We start from the raw sequence: 20,205 nt of genomic DNA on the forward strand, positions 1-20,205 counted from the left end.
AGTGGATGGGGTGTCTGGCGTTGCCGCAAGCTTTGGTGCAATGCGACTCGGATCTGGTGTTGCTGTGGCTGTGCTGTAAGCCGGCAGCTGCAACTCTGGTTCAACCCTTAGCCTAGGAACTTTCATATGCTGCAGGTGCAGCCATAAAAATAAATACATACACACGTACATACATACATACATGGACACATAGGGAGTTCCCTGGTGTTCTAATGGTTAGGACTCAGAGCTTTCACCACTGCAGCCCAGGTTCAGTCCCTGGTCTGGGAACTAGGATCCCACACCAGGCTGCTGTACACTGCAGCCAAAAAAAATTTAGCAAAAATTCGTAGACTTTTCCCCTGACACTGTTCTTTCTGCCCAGATGTTAAATTGCCTACTCCGGGGTCTGTAGAGGTCAGAGGGCAAGTCCACAAAACACTGCTCACTCCGGGTTCCCTCCACATGCCACAGGCCCCTGGGCTTGGTTGGCATTTGCTTCACATTTTCCGTGGCTATCACGTCTTTTTCCTAGTCCACCCCTGCTTTTAGGAGCTTCTAGCCTTTCCCCAGTGTGCCGGTCCTGAGGTAATTGTCCAGAAATTATGTACAATTACAAGAGGCAGCAGTTCAGAAATGCGATTTCTCCTCCGTCATGTAGCCGTGCGGTGCCCTTACCTCTGGATGTCGAAGGCATCCCCGGATTCCGCATAGCGCTCTAGGTGAGCCAGGAGCAGGTCACAGGCTTGGCTGATGAGAGGCGTCAGCTGAGAGTGGAAAACAGAGGTGTAATTAGGACACCACACAGGGAGCACACCTAACTTAGCTGCAGAAGAGAGGGTTATGTGTCATGCTTCCTGGGGGAAAATGGTCACTGTTTTGAATGCAACTTTCACGCACCGAAGATGCAGGAGGAAGACTGAAAATTCACATCTACTGCAAAATTCAGTCGCTGTAAACATCTACTTTAGCCCAAGTGATCTGTCTTTTAGAAAGGAAAAAGAGAAGGTTTAGAGGAAATACTGTGAAATAATTATGAAAATGATCATTAAAGGCTTAGAAATGCGAATCTGTCTTTAGTTTCGTGACATTTGGTTAGCATTAGAGAGTAAATAGACCACAATCCATATGTACTAACTCTGGAATTAGCCCAAATCCATGTTTGCTTGGTTCCAATTATACTTTAGATCTTCTGCTAGAGTGTAAGACTCTCAGTACTGAAAGAAACCCGAGGTCATCCATTTCAACTTCTTATTCAATACAAAAGTCATCTCCAGAGCATTTTCGGTGGGTGCTTATTCATTTCTGTTTACACTGCTTAGACTTTCCAATATAGGGAATCCTTGACTTCAAGAGGCTTTTAGTGCCCACGCAGGACAACTGCAAAATTTTTCCTTTATTATGGAAGATTTCTGACATGCACATGTAACTACGATCCAGCTTCAACCGATTTAAGTCCCGTCCTGGCTGCTGACCCCAAAAGTCCGTCTCGAATGGGTTGAGTCTTCTGTGAAACCCAATGGGCACCCCCCAGCCAGGACCCTTTATTCTTTCCTATGTGTTTGCAAAGCCAAGTTGGAAATGTTGAGGAGAATCCTCTTAATTATTTAAATTTTTTTTTTTGCTTTTTAGGGCCATACCCATGGCATATGGAAGTTACCAGGCTAGGGGTCGAATTGGAGCTGTAGCTGCCAGCCTACGCCACAGCCATAGCAACGCCAGATCCAAGCCGCATCTGCAACCTACACCAGAGCTCATGGCAACGCCAGATCCTTAACCCACTGAGCAGGGCCAGGGATTGAGCCTGAGTCCTCATGGATATTAGTCAGGTTCACTACCACCGAGCCACAGTGGGAACTCCAGAGGGGAATCCTTTTAGCCAGTGTATACTCACAGCTAGAGCAACGTGCTGTGATGCATTGTTCTGAGCATTTCTTATGGAAAAACATACTTTGAAATGCTACTTGTGTTTAGAGTTTACTTTTTTTTTTTTTTTAAAGACAGTGCAAATAGCTTTTGTTTTTATTGATTGCTTTTTAGGGCTGCATCTGGGGCATATGGATGTTCCCAGGCTAGGGGGTGGAATCAGAGCCACAGCCGTCTGCCTGCACCACAGCTTGAGGCAACACTGGATCTCTGGCCCACTGAGCGAGGCCCAGGATCGAACCCACAACCCCATGAATACTAGTTGGATTCGCTTCCACAGCACCACAACCAGAACTTCTAGAGTTTATATTTTTGACCCTAAAATATAAGCTCCTGTGATCAGGGGAGATTTTTGTCTGTTTGTTCATGTTTGTATCCCTAGCACTTAGAACAGTGCTTGGTACACAGTAATTTGCCGAATGAATGAATGAATGAATGCATGTTGATGACGTAAGACCCGCTCTTGGCTCGTAAAGTCTTGGGGCATCAGGAAAAGTTACAACATGTGAATCTCTTTGTTAGAAGGTATTTCGCTGTATTGAGGTAAAATCTGACTCCCTCCAACAACCCCTGGCTGGTTTCAGTTCTTCCTTCCTCCACGTGACAGTGCTCCAAACACTGGGACAGCGAGGGCCGCCCCTCATCCCCACATCCTCTCCTGGACCATCGTTTTCCCATCCCTTCACCTACTCTGGGCACCGCCTGGTTTGCTCACATGCTCCCTTTTTATTTCTCTCTCTTTTAATCAACGTCCCTCCTGAAAGGCAGCTCCATAAATGGAACAGCATTTCGGGTGCAATCCCGCCATCGTAAACTGATCACTTCCCAGCATGTCAGTGGCAAAGCCAGGTCCATGTTGACTTTTTGAGAAGACACACAGCACAGGCAAATATTGAGGTTCGGGTCAACAAGACCACAAGGTTTTTTTGTTTTTTTCCCCATGAATCATCGTCGTGGGCAGTTGATTTTTTTGACCTTTGAGGGTCCATTCGTCCGAAAGGCTTTCCGTTTACCTAACATGTATTACTTTTGAAAATGATCCTGCCCTCGTTCTGAGCAGAGCCGTCTCTCACCTGCCCTGAGGCTCCAGGAGATTGGAAAGGCCCAGCGCGGGGCCGTTGGTGGGGGGGGCATTCTGGGCGGCTGCGGCCCCAGTTGGCGGGGCACCTGGATGGACCCTCCCTCCCACGGCTCCCGCGCTCCTTCCTTATGCTCTGGGGCATAAGGAAAGTCCTGTGTCCCCAGGGCCCCACTGCTGGCTGCGGGAATTGGTCCTGAGAAGGTGAAGGGGAGCCCCTGTTGAGTGAGACCGAGTGAGCGTGGGCTGAGCTCAGGGCTGCAGGGTTCCCAGGTGTGAGGACAGTGACCTGAGCAGCACCTGTGGGCAGCAGAGCAGCAGTCAGAGAGCAGACATTCAAAGTGGAACACACCTACACACCCAGTGGAGAGAGGCCTGAGCATCTGAGGCCTCCCCCTTGTTCCGTGTTGCCAAGATTCCTGGAGAGAGTGTCTGGAGAGGAAACCCAGTGGGAGAAGGATTTCTTGCTCATCAAGTCCCGGGCGCTTAGCGCGCTGGGTGATTGTATGGGTGCGGGTGGACCAAGGGTGCATGCTCGCCTCCAAATCCCATCTCCCGTCGCCTTGGCTGTTCTTTCTTTCTTCCATTTGAACTTTGGTCAGGGTGTCTTCTAAGGCTCCATTTGGTGTGCTGCGATGCGAAAAGGATGGGGCAGGGCCCAGGGGTGTTCCCCCTGGTCAGCTACATTAGGCAGCTGCGGAACTGGTCGGTATCACCGTTTCTGGCTCTTTGGCCAACTGCGCATGAACCTAAGTGTGTGTCCTTCTTGCCAAGGAGCATCTTAGCAATAAGTCAGCGGGGGGTGTCTTTGTCAAGGGATTTGCCGAAGCAGAAATGTAAATGATTTCATCTACCTATCCTGAAGTCTACTCAAAAGAGGAAAAAAAAGAAAAGGAAATGGGGGTGACTGTTCTCAGTTACTATCTTGGTAATTCTGAGCGGACTCTTAGGACTATGGCATTCTTTTCTAAATTCTCACAAACCATCAATTTAATAACCCGTCAGTACAAAAGTGTGCACAAATGGGTCACTTCTAATAGCTGCTAGGCTGTTACTTTCAATAAATCTCAGACTAGGAGTTCCCGTCGTGGCGCAGTGGTTAACGAATCCGACGAGGAACCATGAGGTTGCGGGTTCGGTCCCTGCCCTTGCTCAGTGGGTTAATGATCCGGCGTTGCCGTGAGCTGTGGTGTAGGTTGCAGACGCGGCTCGGATCCCGAGTTGCTGTGGCTCTGGCGTAGGCCGGTGGCTACAGCTCCGATTCAACCCCCAGCCTGGGAACCTCCATATGCCGCGGGAGCGGCCCAAGAAATAGCAACAACAACAACAACAACAACAACAAAAAAGACAAAAGACAAAAAAAAAAAATCTCAGACTAAATGTTGGAGAAATCAGCCCTATCGGAGCCACCTTTCTATGGCCAGCTTTGCTGGCTACGTTCCTTCCATTGTTTTAATTAACTTAGTGATACAAGGGAACTATACTTTTTTTTTTTTTTTGCTTTTTAGGGCCATACTCATGGCACATGGAAGTTCCCAGGCTAGGGTTAAATTGGAGCTATAGCTGCCGCCCTCTGCCACAGCCATAGCAATGCTGGATCCAAGCCACATCTGCAACCTACACCATAGCTCATGGCAACACCGGATCCTTAACCCACTGAGTGAGGCCAGGGACTGAACCCACATCCTCATGGATCCTAGTTGGGTTCGTTAACCCCTGAACTGCAAAGGGAACTCCCAACATATCTTTTAGATTTGTTTCCAAGGAATGGGAACCTGGTAAAAAGAAAAATGCTATTTGAAAGGAAGTCTCTTTAGACATCCAGCTTGATGCTTCCTTAATGTAAGAAAAATGGGATGCAACATAAAATTCGATTTATCCTCAACTCTTGAGAAGCATGGCCTGTGTATCAAGAAGGGGTCTCCCCCTACTGAATTCAGCTGTGTGCCTGGACGGTGCAGAATGGGGGCTGGAGCAGCTGCCCACATTGGTTCTCTGTGTGCTATGATTAGAATGCTTTGTTGTTGGCTGGCATGATTGTAATTTCTCCCATACTCTGCCTGCTGTCTGTCGAACTGAATGGATAATGACATTTTTATTTAGGTTAATGTGATATGAGATGGGGCATGTAATACGAAAAATGTTTTAAAAAGCAATGCAGAGAAAATATTATAAGACCGTGGCACGTGACCTGTATGTTGGCCAATAGCCATCATTTCAGGTTTTCTTCCTTGCGTTATACACAAGCAGTTATGGAATATTTGCTCTTACATGAGTTGCATACAAACAAAAGCTCTCTTTGATGGGCTTGCAATCATCTTCCTCCAATCCACAAACCCCACAGCTCTTCCCCTAGATTTGCAGACAAGCAGGCATAGGTGGCTTGTGCAAACACACGTACAGATGCACACACAAAGCTATCATCCTGCAGATCTCAATAAAGACTCTCATTTGGTTGTTCTGTTTCATCTTCTTTGTAGGATGATGAATGAATTCTGTTTTGTTTTTTTCCACATTTTGCATAATGCACACACGTTTATAATCAGGTAAAATATTAATGCTATTAAGTTTTTAAAGAATGATTTTGAGCAGGGAGTTTATAGTCGAGTAGCCAAGCTTGACGAAAAAGTTTCCCATTTTGCTTCTCTCACCTCTCATATGGGTTATCTTTATTATAGAAGATGCTGAGGGTATGGCTGGCCAGCTTTTTGGCAATTAGCAGGAACCATCCAGGGTAAAGCAACATCCTCAGCCTGGGAAGGAAATTCCCCAAGGAAGGAAGTCCTTGCTCCCCTGAAATTTTTTTTTTTTCTTTTTAGGGCTGCACCTGCGACATATGGAGGTTCCCAGGCTAGGGGTAGAATCAGAGCTGTAGCTGCTGGCCTACGCCACACCCACAGCCACACCAGATCCGAGCTGTGTCTATGACCGACCTACACCACAGTTCACGGCAATGCCAGATCCTTAACCCACTGAGCAAGGCCAGGGATCGAACCCCCAACCTCATGGTTCCTAGTCGGGTTCGTTTCTGCTGAGCCACAACAGGAACTCCTCCCCTGGAATTTAAATTGCCAAGTTAAAAAAAAGATGGGAACTTTACTGACTGAGTCTGAGGAATTATGAGTCAAGGCGTAGGCAGAGGACAATAGAGTTAATTCCAGGAGGTAGAAAGGTCTCCTCGAGGCTAAGAGACTGAAGTTGTTAAATGCACTTGGCCCAGGAGAGCAAACACTCAAAACCAATGATTAGGTTTCCTCTCCTTGGCACTTGGGAGTTGTGTGACCTTGGGCAAAGTGCTAACTTCAACAAGTCTATTTGTTCACCTACAAAATGGGAATAATGATACGTCCCTTGAAGAGCCATGACCAGATGAGAAACAAAGCACGTGAAAGGTTTAGAAGGTAGTGGGTATTGGATGCCTATTTCTGGTCCTCTGGGGAGTCCCCTGCTCACAGGGTGGCTTGGATGCCTGGCATCATTCTCTCTTCTCTTCTTCCTCACGGACAGGGGAGGAACCTCACTGGATCCACCTGTTCTTGCCTCACTGCGTTAACATCACTTCCTTTCTTGTATCTTTCCCTTCATCTTTATCTCCCCAGGGACCACTCTAAGCCAGACGTTGTCACCTGCATCATGGCTGTCCTTCTGCTTCTTGAGAACAAAGACCATCTCTTAAGCATTTTTGTAGTCTCAGTTCCTTGTATAGTGCGTGGCCCATAGATGCGCTAAAAAACCAAATCTCAAAAGCACCTCCTGTCTTTGCACTTTCCAGTCCATCCTGTTTTCAGCTGCCATATGAGCCTGCTGAAAATACTTGCCATCTGGGCAATGTTTAGCTGAAATTCTTTGGAGATTGCCCACTGACTAGAGGACATAGCACAACTTCTTATCTTATCTTCCAAAGCCTGTTAAGAACTGAATCCTGCCAAAAACCTTGTAAGTTTAGATCTCTCCCCAGCCAAAACTTCAGATGAGATCACAACCCAGGCCAACAGCTTGACTCCTTGACTTTGAGATCGACGCACCCAGCAACACACAGATTCCTGACCCACAGAAGCACTGGGCTAATAAAAGGGTGCTAAGTTTCCCGAGCATTCCTTAGCAGTTTTAAGCTGCTAAGTTTGGGGGTCATTTGTGACACAGCAATAGATAACTAATACACGTTCAATGTCACTCTCTGGCGACTCTTGTTGTCATGTACTGTGGTATCGAAGTTTTCAGAATTTGTTCTGTTAGGGATAAGCACAGGCCACCACATTTAGTTGATTCTCTAGAAATATCTGTGTTGACTGTTCCTTGAGGGCCTTGACATAGAAGGTACACAAGAAACGTTAGTAGGTCGAGGTGCTCTTTCTATCAGAGCATGAATGCAGTGCAGCTTGCTGGGCGCTAGCCCTGAATGAAAGACCGTGCTGGTTCCTACTTTGGACAAATCGTTTGAAACTCCGTGGACTTGAGTCCTCACTCTCAAATGAGGGGCAGACCGCAATGAGCTGCAAAGCCCCTTGGCATGGGCATTCTAGGATTCCCGTTGAGACAGTTACTTGGGGACCATGAAACGACAGGCAACTTCCTAACTGCGGGCAGTAAAACCCCAACATGCCACCCCTAAGAAGGCCTTTGGGCATCTCTTTGATGCTTTAACTTCAGAATTACCTAAAGATCTTTGTTTTGTTTTTGTGGTTTTTTTTAGAGCCACACCTGTGGCACATGGAAGTTCCCAGGCTAGGGGCTGAATCAGGCTGTAGCTGCCTGCCTGCACCACAGCCACAGCAACTTGGGATCTGAGCCGCGTCTGTGACCTACACCACAGCTCATGGCAATGCCGGATCATTAACCCACTGAGCGAGGCCAGGGATCAAACCCACATCCTCGGGTTAGGTTCGTAACCCACTGAGCCACAATGGGAGCTCCATAGGAAGATCTAAAGGGCGGATTCTGGTTATATTTATGATGACAGCATTTAATAACAGTGAGAGAACTCCAGATCCACTGCCTCCTGGCTTCTTGTTTTTTGTTTTTTGTTTTTTCCTCCAAAATCAGCATCCATATTCCTTTTGCTCCTTAGTTAATTAACTTCAAGGTTATAATTTCACCCAATGCAGCTCTGATGCCATGAGCTTAAAAAACAGACCAGCAAACCACATTAAGCCTCTGGAGCGCCTGGAAGTTTGGAGAATGGTGTGGGTCTGAACGCTGGGGAAGGTGCGTTCTCTGAGCAGGGAGAGGGAGGGTGAGCATAGTGTCAGCTTAGACTCCTAAACCAAGATGCCCCCCCTGCTCCCCCACCATGGATGGCACGTAGGCTGGGTGACACATCTATCTCCATGAGGACAGGGATTCAGAGAAGAGCCCAAGCAGAGGCTGCCACTCTGAGATCAGACATGGCCCCTGGGAGCTGCCTGCCTTGGGGTGTTTGTCCCACGGGCCCAGGGGTCTTCTGGCATCTTGGAGGCTGACCAGCTGGAATGGAACCCCTTTTCCTCACCACCTCCCCCCCACCCCCGCCTTTCGACATTTATGAGCTCCTCGCTCTCCGTCAAGTTCACACCAAGCCTCCCCCAGGCCCCGAGCAGCGGACTCTATGCCTCCACCCACGTTCTTCTCACCGATCCCTTCCCTGTCCTCTGCGCTCCAGCCAATTCGTGACCCCCCTGCCCCTGCACACGCCCTGTACTTTCTTTCCAGATGCCTTTGTTCCTGCAGCTCATTCCACCTGCAACAGACCTTCTCCCTCTGTCAAAACTCAGTCCAATCATCAGGGCTCAATTCCCATGCGGCCCCCCCAGTCCCGTCCCCTAAAGTGGGTTCTGATTCTCCAGAGATGTGAGCTCTGTTCCTGTCTTAGTCACAACGTAGGACTTAAGCCCTTTGTTATCCTTCTACCTTATAAACCCTTACAGAGAGGAGCTAACACACGCGGGTTGAATTTTAGGAATTTAGCGTTTCATTCTTTTTGGTACTCCTAGACCTGTGAGCAGTGCTGTTTGGGAACTGATTTTGGAAGGGGATTTTCAGAATAAATAAGGGTCAGCTAATGGGGATGAGAGATTGTATTTAAACACACGACTGGACCAAAACATAGAAAAAGTCATATGCTAAAGTGCTCTGAAATGCGCCTAATGATGTAAACTTAATACCAGTTAATGAAAGTTATAACCTGCTTTTGTCACTCAGCTACTAAAAACATCCATGACTTAATTTTATGCAAAATTTCCTGCTGATAAGTATCAGCTCTGGCCATCTAGGTGAATAATCAAGTGTCATTTCTAGTAAGTCGGCGGCTCCTGTCAAGAGTTGTGACCCATTAGAACTCACCCTGATGAGGAGGTGGCTGCTGGTGTTGCCAAGCAACAGGCAAGCTGCCAGGCACATTTAGATGCTCTTTTCGATTTCACCAGCGGCGAGTCGGGAGTGACATTATGATGCTGGCAAAGGAAAACCAAATTATAACCCAGGATGGGGTGCCACAATGAGGAGTGTGTTTTCTTTTGAATGCAAATGGAAAAGGAACATTTTCACCAGAATTTAAGCGGTCCATCATTATACCGATTTTAATGAGGAGATTAGGTGTCAGTGGACTACAACTGTGTTGCAGGATAATGGTCTCTTGCTGGTAGATAAATACCTAGACCTTCTGGAAAATGGGCAACCAGTCAGGCAGGAACAATGTATTTTTGGACTCTTAAGTATTTATTATCACAGCTATGCTTCGTTATAATGACTTTCATTTTTATTGTCTAGAAGAGTTACGAAATAAAAGCAAATATTCAAAATAGGCTTCTGGGAGTTCCTGTCATGGCTCAGCAGTAATGAACCCGACTGGTATCCATGAGGATGTGGGTTCAATCCCTGGCGTTGCTCAATGGGTTAAGGATCTGGCGTTGCCATGAGCATCGGTGTAGGTCGCAGGCACGGCTCAGATCTGGCGTTGCTGTGGCTTGGGTATAGGCCAGGAGCTCTAGCTTCAATTCAGCCCCTAGCCTGGGAACTTCCATATGCCACAGGTGCAGCCCTCACAAGCCCCCAAAACAAACAAACAAAATAAAACAAAACAAAACAAAAACAAGAAAAAGGCTTCTGGAAGCTGACGTAGCCCAGAGAAAGCGGCTTGGGCCAGCATTGCTGGGTTCTGTTTTAGAAGCCCTTGTGCGTGATTATCTGAAGTGTTTACAGAGAGGATTTAAAGGGCAAACTCAACGGTGACGATGACTGTAATTCTGCAAAGACGACTTTTGCTCTGAAATGGTCGGAGCTATGCATTTACTCATAAGCTGCCTATATCAACTTAAATTTCTTTAAATTGTAGCCATTCTTGAGTCATACGTCTTCTCCAAGGCAGGAAAGGCCCAGAGGGAACAATACCCACATCTGTCTCCGCCTCTAAGATTCATACATTATTGACTGTGCCTTCCTGACAGGAAACATCTGGATGAAAGTGAAACATTAGGCACAGGGCTGGATTCGTAGCAACTCTGAGGGATGCCAGCCTTCCCCGCAGGTCCGACTTTTCCTCAGCCGGGTCCCCACATACAGAGTAAGAGTGACACACACCCCCCTCTTCAACCTCTCATGTATGGAGCTGCCGGTATGTCTCTGCTCAGTGGGTCACCCGCAGATTAGTTATCTGGGTGAATAACTGTTGGGCTTTGAGGACTGAGACGTTTCGAGCTGCCATATTGGGTTGGATCCACGGTCCATCCAATTTGGAGCTTGGTCTCTGCTGCTGGAATTGGATAAGGGCGTTCCTTGTGAACGCTTCCTCCAAAGGCACTGCACCCCAAAGCCTCGTATCTCTCAAGAGCCGACTATGAGGTTAACTCCCCATGTTTTTCACTTACTGAAAACTTATTTGAACCCAGAATAAACAAAATCAAACAGATTTCTTTACTGCAGTCTCCCCCCCCCCCAAGTCTTTAATATGCATAGTGAATCCCCATGCATAGAAGAAGCCGGGTTGCAATATTTTACTGAATTTAATGACCATGGGGGTTTTTCAGTCCTCAGTGACTTTAAAACCTTTTCCTGGGTAGTAATTCATAGCTTGAAGTTCATCATCATATAAGTACAGTTTAAATGCTTTTCTCCTAAATGTATTCTTTTATTCTCGCTTATGCTGAAGGTTATCTGCCACTTTTATGCTGACTTAGACAATCCTAGAAGAGTCTTAGAAACTTACTCCAATTGATTTAATATTTTTCAGATCAGAAGAACTTAGAGAAATATACAAATGCATAAATTTCATGGTGTTCTCCCTCTCTCAGATGAATGATAAAATTTAAAAATAAAATTAGTGCTAACCTCATCCCTGAGGGAATCCCATTATTTATATATTTCCCTCAGAGAAGGATTTGTTTAGCTCATTTTGTTTCTTGAAATTAAATCTGTTTACTTCCTGACCCATAATAAAGCTTTCCATAATCCTAGAGTTAGTAATTAATAGTCTTTGGTAAAGAATCGATTAAAAGAGTCTCCAAATTACTGGTCATTCCTTTAAAAACTTTAGGGGTGAGATCTTTTAGGAGATGAGGTGAAAATTCTGGCAGGTTAATCCGCCAAAATTTTCCCTAATAAAAAAAATCAGTTGTTTTCCCAGCAGTGCTCAGCCATCCTTTAATATAAATCCCAATAACTTCTCTGTCACTGGACTATGATTTCAATGATCTCTTCTGGAATCAGGGATGTGTCAATCAAAATTTTCACTGGTTCTCTGTCTCTCTCTAATATTCCCATTAAGATGGAAATCAAAACCCAATTTTAAAAATTTATTTATTATCTTTTTTTTAGTTATTTTTGCTTTTTAGGGCCATACCCACGGAATATGGAGGTTTCCAGGCTAGGGGTCCAACTGGAGCTACAGTCATCGGCCTATACCACAGCCACAGCAACGCAGGATCTGAGCCGTGTCTGCAACCTACACCGCAGCTCACGGCAATGCCGGATCCTTAACCCACTGAGCAAGGCCAGGGATCGAACCCACAACCTCATGGTTCCTAGTCGGATTTGTTTCTGCTGCACCACGATGGGAACTCCTCAATTTTATTTTAAATGAAACCATGGATTCATGATAGAATGCTGATTTTAGTGTGAGTTTCAAGCATTATGGCCAAAGCAGCCTAATATCCACATAAATAAATAAAGACAGTGCCATTCAGAGGTTTTCTGAATATTAATGACAGTCTCAGACACAGTAAAGGACTTGGGCTGCCAGGGGCTGAAGGAGAAAGCCTCAGAATTCCAAGGGAAAACAAATCTCCATTTCAAGCATAAACTCTGAAGTTTGATAATAAAGGTCCAGGAGGGAGTTCCCATCGTGGCACAGTGGTTAACGAATCTGACTAGGAACCATGAGGTTGCGGGTTCGGTCCCTGCCCTTGCTCAGTGGGTTAACGATCCGGTGTTGCCGTGAGCTGTGGTATAGGTCGAAGACGCAGCTTGGATCCCGCGTTGCTGTGGCTCTGGTGTAGGCCGGTGGCTACAGCTCCGATTCGACCCCTAGCCTGGGAACCTCCATATACCGCGGGAGCGGCCCAAAGAAATAGCAAAAAAAAAAAAAAAAAAAAAAAAAAAAGAAAGCTCCAGGAGCTCCCGTCGTGGCTCAGGGATAACAAACCCAAATAGTGCCCATGAGGACGTGGGTTTGAAGCACAAGTCTGTTCTCCAAGTCCGTGAGTTTCTTTTCTGTGCAGAGGTTCATTTGTGCCGTATATTGGATTCCAGATATAAGTGATATCATACGGTGGAATCACATGTTTCAAACAAGAGTCCTAGGTGATTTGGGTGCAGCCCTTGGTCACACAGGGTTTGAGAATCAATGACCTAGAAAGCAAAGGCCAGTGGGAGGCTGACATTCAAGGAAGCATCCAGAAACCTGGCAGGTCGCTGACGTTGGGGAAGGAGGCCGTCAGGACACTGACGTCTGGTAGCCAACCCTCTCTGCTTTCTCCCGTCCACTGGCTTCTGTAGGAGAGAAACTGCCCCTTTGTCGGATGCTCCAGCATCTCTACCTGGCTGTAGAGTAACACTCCTTGCTTAGAGACCCTGCCCTCCCCCGCCCTACTCTTCACAGGCAAAGAGAGCTGCTTCTGGGATTAGGAAAGCTTTTCACTCCCAGCAAAGCTTGGCTTCCCAGACCCTTGTTAGGAACCTGGGAAGCTGAAGTCAAAACAAATCCGATTAGGAACCATGAGGTTGCAGGTTCGATCCCCGGCCTGGCTCAGTGGGTTAAGGATCCGGCATTGACATGAGCTGTGGTATAGGTTGCAGACGCAGCTAGGATCTGGCGTTGCTGTGACTGTGGTGCTCCGATTTGTTCCCTAGCCTGGGAACCTCCATATGCTGTGTGTGCGGCCCTAAAAAGACAAAAAAAAAAAAAAAGAATTTGTTATCTAAACCATATGAACCAGAAAGAGGAAATGCTTTGTGTTTGTATCCCAGGAGTGCTGAATATTTTTTTTTGTTTGTTTTTGTTTTTGTTTTTTAGGGGTGCACCCTCAGCATATGGAGGTTCCCAGGCGAGGGGTAGAATCAGAGCCATAGCTGCTGGCCTACACCACAGCCCCAGCAATGCTGGATCGGAGCCACATCTTGGACCTACACCACAGCTTGCAGCTCTTTAACCCACTGAGAGAGGCCAGGGATCGAACCCGCATCCTCAGGGATCCTAGTTGGGTTTGTTAACCGCTGAGCCAGGAAGGGAACCCCGGGAGTGCTGCATCCTTTGGGGCAATGATATGGTATCTATTTCTGGATATACCCTGTAAGAAAATCTTGATAAGGTTTTTATTTCTTCAAAGAGACAGGGCTCAAGATTGTCAAAAAAACCTCTCTCTTACTTCAAAAAATAATCAGATACCCTCAGATGCCCTTCACCCATTTCTTTTCAAACAAATGATGAAATCGTTTTTGCGTCGATAGCGCCGTCGTCATTACCTCCCACAGGAGGACGTGTGATGCAACGTGCTTGAGCCACTGATGTCGGCTGATGGTTGGCCTGCCTCTCTTCCCCTCCCTCTCTTGCGGTTAACTCAGCATGTTAGCGACTAGATATAGTAAAGGCGACCACGATGATGCTTTACGACTTTCTCAAGACGCAGGCCCTGCCAACAAATTCTCACGTGGAGCCTCAGTGTATATATAACAGGGCTGAAGGCGGCGCAGGGCTGAAGCTGGCTGTCTCCCTCCTCACGTTTCCTGGTGCTGGGCTTCAACGAGTGGGGGTCCCCAAGGCTGGCTTTACATTGGAATTACCTGGGGAGCTGTAAAGTCCCCTCAAACCCAGGCTGCCTTCCAGACCACACCAACTTAATCAGAACTTATAGATGTGGGACCCAGACAGCAACGGTGTCTGCAGAGCTCCCCAGGCATCTCCAGGGTGGACCTGCGGCTGAGGAGGGCTGGGTGCCGCCCTGACATGCCCACGGTCATCAGACTGGAGCTTGGGAAGAGGGAACTGAGCATGCGTGGGCCAGCCCCAGTGGGAGCCCGGTCCTCGCTCCCGCGGGCTCTCCATTGCCTCCCTGCGGTGGGAGGCTGCAGTTGTCCCACTCCGCATGAACAGAGAAATGCACTCCACAGGGCAGAGCTGCATGTCTCTCTCTCTCTCTCTTTTTTTCTCCCCTCAAGGCCATCCCTGCGGCATATGGAGGTTCCCAGGCTAGGGGTCGAATCGGAGCTGCAGCTGCCGGCCTACACTACAGCCACAGCAATGCCAGATCCCAGCCACGTCTGCTCAGGGCAGCACCAGATCCTTAACCCACCGAGCGATGCCAGGCATTGAACCCGCATTCTCATGGATACTGGCTGGGTTCCTTACCGTGGAGCTCCCAGAACTCCCAGTAGCTGCATTTTAACCAGATCCCAGGTGATCCCCTATACGTGCAAGGAGGAGGAGGGCCCCTCCGGTTTTCCCCTTGGGACTTGGCAGGCGTGATAACTCGCAGTGGGACTGCGGAAGCCTGGAGAGATGGAAGCCTCCCTGGTCTTTTTGCATGAAAGGGAGGTCTGAAGGCTGCAATGGGCGGGACAATTTTGGGGGCCACCTGGGCAGGTGACACAGCATGAACAGGTTCCCCATCACAATTTGGGGAGAAGAAACCTGCGGAGAGAGTCAGCATTTCCTGAGTCTTACCTTATTCAACTTTTTAGGACTGAAAGCAGAAGTCAGGACACTTCGGACCTCTTCCCATCTTTTGTCACGTAAAAACAGGATGCTGTCAGCTACCGGCTTGGATTCCAATCCTGTGGCCTGGTAGAAAGCAACAAGAAGAAGGTTAGGACCCAAGGGTGGCCGTTACCGTGCGTGATAAACACTTGCTAAAGTCATCAGTGACCCACAGTTAGGAGATTTCTCCTGCAAGGATGTAAAGAATATAAAGGCTTATGGACAATGATCTAAAGATCCATGGCCTGGAGTTCCCTGGTGGCCTCGCCGGCTGAGGATCGGTGCTGTCACTGCTATGGCACAGATTCCATCCCAGGCCCAGGAACTTCCACAGGCTCGGCCCCAAATGGAAAATAAAAATAAAGATCCTTGGCTGAGGGTCCCAGAGGGAGGAGATGGAGAAACTCTGCTGGCCCAGCGCAAACCTCCTTCCTCTGTGCTCATCGCTGTGAATAACTCAGAGGCTTCTGTGTGCTCTGCAGGCCCCTTGTTGAGAGAGTGTTCCCCGAGGACCCAACGGTAGGCTTCGTGGAGAAGCGCTGGTCTTTCCTGGCATTAAGTTTCATGTCTGAACGATGTAGCAAGGGGTTTTGTGTGGCTGGATTGGTTAGGCTGGGTCAGGAGTTGACAGATTCACATTTGCGTCCTTGATATACGTGTGGGGCACGCAAGAGGGGAAGGGAAAAAAGGGAGTCCTTTGGAAGCCTGTTCCAACAGAACTGCTTCCAAAGGATGCCTTGGAGTTCCCATTGCGGCGCAGGGGAAACGAATCTGACTGGGAACCATAAGGTTGTGGGTTCGATCCCCGGCCTCGCTCAGTGGGTTAAGGATCCGGTGTTGCCGTGAGCTGTGGTGTAGGTCACAGATGTGGCTGGGATCCAGCATTGCTGTGGCTGTGGTGTAGGCTGGAGGCTACAGCTCCGATTAGACCCCTAGCCTGGGAACCTCTGTATGCCGTGGGTATGGCTCTAAAAAAACAAAAATAAGAAATTAAAAATAAAACCAGCTACTCCTATACCTTTTCACACACACACAGCTACTCCTACCAAGGGGTCAAAACTGGGGGCACCCACAGCTATTCAGAGTGCCCCCATCCCCGGCTGCAGGGTGAGGGGAAGCGGGGTGGGGAAGGATGGAGGGGGAACCAAGCATTCTTCAGAACCACATGTGATCTATGCTTTGGCAATTTCTTTTCACCATTTTAATTATAGTTGAAACACGAAGCCAGCCATCCTAACTCAAAAGCCTTGTAAAAACCCCTGTTTAGAGGAAAATTATAATTTTCTGATAAAATACGAACACTCAAAATAAGCTATAAAACATAACTGCAAAGTATCTACGGGGATCTAATTATATGTTAGAACCAAGTTGGTGGGATATTTTTCTGCAGAGGGCTCCCTCTCTATATTTAGAATGAAACTCTCCAGCAGAGCCGTGCTCACTACACAGAATGGTGGTTTTATGGAATTTGGGAACCATGACCCGTTTGTTTAGGTTCCAGAGTCAAAGGGGGAAATCATACATGACGGAGGCTTGTATGTTGGCCAACGCCAGTCGTGCGCCACATCAAATAAAGCCCGCTGCTCCGAGGAAAGCTGGGTGGTGCTTTAAGGGGTTCTGATGAAACAGAATAAATCAGAGACACGAGTCAAGGTTGGCCGGATTTTGTCATCTAGCCTTCAGACCTAAGGGTTGGATCTCTGATGGTTTTGGTCTTGCCCCTGGAGGCCACATCTGGCCCCCCTGCAATGTGTCTGCCTTGTCTCTGTCACCAGCTGGCCATGAAATCCTCTCCCCGGAGCCCATGGCATCCGTTCCAGTTCTTCATTCTTTGAGAAGCGATGTCAGGGGCACTGGTTAGAGTGGGGCGTTCATTTCTAGACAGGCTGCTCTAAGAGGGGAAGCAGCGTATCGGTCGTTTCAGAAGTGCAGGCAGATGGTGAGGGGACCATCTGCCATATTTTGGAACATGTAGCTGGAAAAAGAAGCCAGATCGTGGTCCTTAGTCTGTGCTCAAAAAAAAAAAAAAAAAAAAAAAAAAGCATATTGCATGCCTGTTACATGGAAGAGGAAATGGGGGTTGTTTTTGTGATCCTGGACAGTAGAATTGAGTTAAGTAGTGGGAACTGTGGGGTAAAGTCCGGCTCATCTGAAGGAGAACTTCCTCAAGTCAAAGGCACAATTGTTCAGAGTTAAAAATAACCTGCTTTGAGCGATGAGCTCCCCTTCTCGGAAATTGTGCGCAGGGTTGAGTGGCCTGGGGAGTCTTGTCCAAATGACTTTGAAGACGTCTTTCCACCCTGAGACTTCATCTCCAGAAGGCCACTCTCGGTGTTTTTTAAAAAATAGGTTGTCTGGCGTGTCCGTTGTGGCTCAGTGGGAACAAACCTGACTAGTATCCTTGAGGGTGTGGGTTCGATCCCTGGCCTCGCTCAGTGGGTTAAGGATCCAGTGTTGTTGTGAGGTGCAGTATAGGCTGAAGATGCAGCTCGAATCCGGTGCTATTGCTGTGGCTGTGGTGTAGGCCGGCAGCTACAGCTCTGATTCAACCCTTAACCTGGGAACATCCATATGCCACGGGTGCAGCCCTAAAAAGAAGAAAAAAAAAAGTTTGCACACATGTGCATTTTTAAATAGTGGCAAAATACATACAAGGTGAACTTTAGCATCTTAACCATTTTAAGTGTAGAGTTTGGTAATCTTAAAGACGCCCATCCGTGTGCAACCACCGCCACCGTCCGTCCACAGGACTCTTTATCCTGCGAAACTGAAATTCCGTGCCTCTTACACAGCAACTCCCCGCCGGCCCCTGTCTACACGTCGTAATTGATCAGATGTACGGAGTGAGGCTTTTGAAAGGCCCAGGGGCCTCGCCCCCAAAGGAATGAGACCAGTAGAACCGACGGTGAGTGCTAGGGCAGCCGGGCAAGGGAGGTCCCGGCAACAGAGCTTTCTAGACTCCTAGAGGCTCCAGTCACAGTCCGCCCAGGGCTTCCAGACTGCAGACCATAACCAGTCGTGAAACCAGTGTCGTGGCTGGCAGCTGGCATTGAGCAGAAGCAGAGAGAGAGAACCAAGGAGTGGACCAGAGGAGAAAATATAGGGGGGCACTGCCCGAAGGAAGGGGGGGTACAGTGATGTAAACGTTTGTCGAAGACGGGGTGTGTGTGAGAGAGAGAGTGTGAGAGTGTGTGAGTGAAAGAGAGGGTTCTCTGGGAGAGTGTGAAAGGGTGTGTGGCTGAGAGCGTGAGTGCGAAAGAGATGGTGCAGGTGTGTGAGAGAGCGGGAAAGAGTTTGTGAGAAGTGTGAATGAGGGTGTGTGTGTGAGTGGGTGAAAGAGAGGGGGTGTATGGGAGTGTGAGTATTAAAGAGGGTGCGTGAGAGTGTGTGTAAAAGAGAGTGTGTGAGTGTGGAAGAGAGGGTACGTGTGTGAGAGGTGTGAAAGGGTGTGTGTGAGAGAGTGTGCGAGAGTATTAAAGAGGGAGAGGGTGTATGTGTGTGAGAGAGGGCGTGAGTGTGAAAGAGAGGGTGTGAGCGAGTGTGTGAGAGTGTAAAAGGGTGTGTCAGCAAGAGTGTGTATATTCTGTGTCCTGATAGCAAATCTTTCTTTCGGGAAGCCACAGTCAAAAACATTTGAAAACCCTATTCTAACCTAAACCTCAAACCTGGGCGTCGTCCCCTCCCTCAGCTGTGATCCTGCCCGTCACAGGGCTACCGAGCTGTGAACGTTTATTGAGCACCTACTGTGTGCCAGGCGCTAGGGCAGCTCTGAAACTTCTGAGGCAAAGAATGGAACCCCTGCCCTCGAGGAGGTCACCGTTGCCCTGCAGATGGGAATGGGGTGGTTTGTACTCAATCCTTGTGGATCTTACAGTAGCAAAGTGCTTCTCACATCATGTTATTCACGTGGGGGTCCTTCTCCAATGACCAGGAAACACCGGCCTGGTGAGTGGTGCTGCTTCAGTGATGGCCTCCTGGCTCCCCTGCTGAATTGCAGCTCAAGGTGTTTGCCTTTTCAATGACAAGTCTAACTTCCGGAATTCCCACTGTGGCAGTGGGTGAGCAGTCTGACTGCGGTGGCTCGGGTTGCTGCAGGGGCACGGGTTCGATCCTCAGCCTGGCACAGTGGGTTGAGGATCTGGCTTTGCCACAGCTCTGGTGTAGGTTGCAGCTGTGGCTTGGATTCAGTCTTCAGCTCGGGAACTTCGGGATGTCGCGGGTCCAGCCATTACAAACAAACAAGCAAACTTCTTAGTCCAAATAATCGTAAACTTTAAGCCCTGAAGAACCACTCAGTCCTGAGAGGCAAGTTATTAAAATTGCGACCTCTGCATTCTGTGCTGACATGCAGAGAACAAACACGCACTGGTGTGTTTATCACAGGCCAAGCCGGTGATTCTCAACTGGTCTGGTGTAGCCACGAGAACCACCAACCTCTTCCCAGAGTGCAGCAAAGCACATGCAACTGCATTTGTGCTTTAACCACGTGTGCACGTTACTGAGAAAAAAGCACAACGGGATATGAAGCTAGAGCCCAAAATAGTTTTCTTGTGTCCTGCGACACTAGAACATTGGCTCAGAGTCTGCATACATGGTTCCTTGGATGCCTCAGCAGGGCAGTCAGCAGCTCTCAAAAAGCCACCCACAGCTGCACGTGACAGGTGAACAGAGCAAGGTAATTTTACCTTTTTTGTTTTTTTGCTTTTTAGGGCTGCACTCACAGCATATGGAGGTTCCCAGGCTAGGGCTCGAGTGGGAGCTTTAGCTGCTGGCCTGCACCACAGCCACAGCCACGCCAGATCTAAGCTGTGGCTTCGACCTACACCACAGCTCATGGCAATGCCGCATCCTCAACCCACTGAGTGAGGCCAGGGATCAAACTCACATCCTCATGGATCCTAGTCGGGTTCGTTAACTGCTGAGCCACGAAGAGAACTCCCAAGAGGTGCTTTTAAAGACTCAAGAGATACCCTGCTTCAGTAGTCATGGTGCGAGTAAGGCCGGTTTGTTTGGTGTTAAGGATGTCAGGTTGGCTGCAGAAATATGACCCTCAGAAGGT

The 20,205-nt window shown here is 48.2% G+C and overlaps 1 protein-coding gene across 2 annotated transcripts in view; it reads right to left on the reverse strand.

The window, feature by feature from the left end:
* TBXAS1 (thromboxane A synthase 1) overlaps positions 1-20,205 on the reverse strand; it is a 170,417-nt gene that overhangs the window by 63,891 nt on the left and 86,321 nt on the right. For both annotated transcript variants that reach the window (XM_047763007.1, XM_047763008.1), the window contains 2 exons: positions 15,114-15,230; positions 658-746 (listed from right to left, as the gene is read on the reverse strand). In XM_047763007.1, the coding sequence (XP_047618963.1) occupies positions 658-746; positions 15,114-15,230 (206 nt within the window). The remainder of the gene's footprint in view (positions 1-657; positions 747-15,113; positions 15,231-20,205) is intronic.

The sequence above is a fragment of the Phacochoerus africanus genome, chromosome 16 (genome assembly GCF_016906955.1).
Source record: "Phacochoerus africanus isolate WHEZ1 chromosome 16, ROS_Pafr_v1, whole genome shotgun sequence".
Taxonomy (NCBI): Eukaryota; Metazoa; Chordata; class Mammalia; order Artiodactyla; family Suidae; genus Phacochoerus; species Phacochoerus africanus.